We start from the raw sequence: 1,235 nt of genomic DNA, 5'->3' as shown, positions 1-1,235 counted from the left end.
GATTGGACGTATAACAACTTCCTCTTGGCGTTTCGTCACGTAGCCCATCCGCACGGTGCACCGGAAGTAGCAGCTGTGATCCAAGATGTGGCCACCAAGTTCGGGATCCAGGACTCAATCAGTGGAATGACTAGCGACAATGCGGAAAATATGGTCAAGGGATGTGCTCAGATGATTGCGAACAGCAGTGCGGATATTAAGTCGGTGCACGTGCGCTGTGCTGCACATGTAGTTAATCTCATCGTTCAGGCAGTACTCAATGCACCGGGTGTGAAAAAGCAACTTGACAAACTGCGCAAGTTTGTGAGCTTCATCCACAACAGCAGTAAGCAGAAGCAAAACCTCAATGCCGCTGCGAAGGATCTCGTTAAAGCCTCAAACGATCAGCATGTCGAAATTGCCCTGAAAATCATACAGCTGACAGCTGATGTTTTCACCAGATGGAACAGCTCGTATGCGATGATGCAGTCGCTGCTGCAATTGTAGCTGGCTATTGGTGTCTTCCAGCTGCACCGGAAGTCGGAAGCGACAGAGCACCTACTGAGCCTGAGGACTTTAAAGTGGCAAGAATCCTGATTCCGTTTCTCAAGACGTTCGATGTCATCACTACTGAGCTCAGCGGTTCGTCTTATCCGAACATGCAGATGGTCTACCAGTTTTTTGTGTACATGAAGAGCACGGTGGCAACCGCCGTGGTGTCAGATGTGCCGATCGTTGCCGAGGCTGCATTGGCAATGGAATAGAAGCTGAACGTATACCACGATTTGATGGTGTGCGACGAAAGCGCCGTTGCATACGTTTTGGATCCCCGCGTGAAACGATTTGCCGGTCTTAATGCAGCAAATCAAGGTGCGGCCCGCGACAAAGTGCTTGCACTTATGGGCGCCAAACATTTCGAAAATGTCCGCCCCGATCGTGTTGCGCGGGAAACAAACAAGCCGGTGTCCCTCTTTAAAAGCCTCTCGGGAACGCAGGAGGCCGCGTGAACTGCTTCCAAGCTCACCGCGGTTGAGCAATTAGAAGAGTACGGGAAGCAGCAGTGGCCGGGTTTAAGACTGATATTCGAAACTGGTGGAAGATGCAAGAAAGTCAGTGGCCCCTTCTGGCAAAAAATTGCTCGCCTCTATATGGGAATGGTCGCAACCTCTGTTCCGTCAGATTGCGTATTCTCCGACTCCGGGAACATAATGACCAAGAAGCGAAACCAACTCGGTGCCGACACTGCTGAAGCCATT

At 51.0% G+C, this 1,235-nt stretch overlaps 1 protein-coding gene across 1 annotated transcript; it reads left to right on the top strand.

Annotated features, from left to right (window-relative positions):
- Window positions 1-126: 126 nt before the first annotated feature.
- PHALS_07993 (Ribonuclease H-like domain) lies at window positions 127-743 on the top strand (the record flags this gene model as incomplete). Its single annotated transcript, XM_024721552.1, has 2 exons — window positions 127-366; window positions 441-743. The coding sequence occupies 2 exons, from the start codon at window positions 127-129 to the stop codon at window positions 741-743; spliced, it is 543 nt and encodes a 180-aa protein (XP_024586640.1).
- Window positions 744-1,235: the final 492 nt, after the last annotated feature.

Source organism: Plasmopara halstedii (genome assembly GCF_900000015.1).
Source record: "Plasmopara halstedii genome assembly, contig: Scaffold_3120, whole genome shotgun sequence".
In the NCBI taxonomy this organism is placed as follows: domain Eukaryota; phylum Oomycota; class Peronosporomycetes; order Peronosporales; family Peronosporaceae; genus Plasmopara; species Plasmopara halstedii.
Note: the sequence above shows the minus strand (reverse complement) of the source record. Positions and strands in the feature narration are given on the sequence as shown.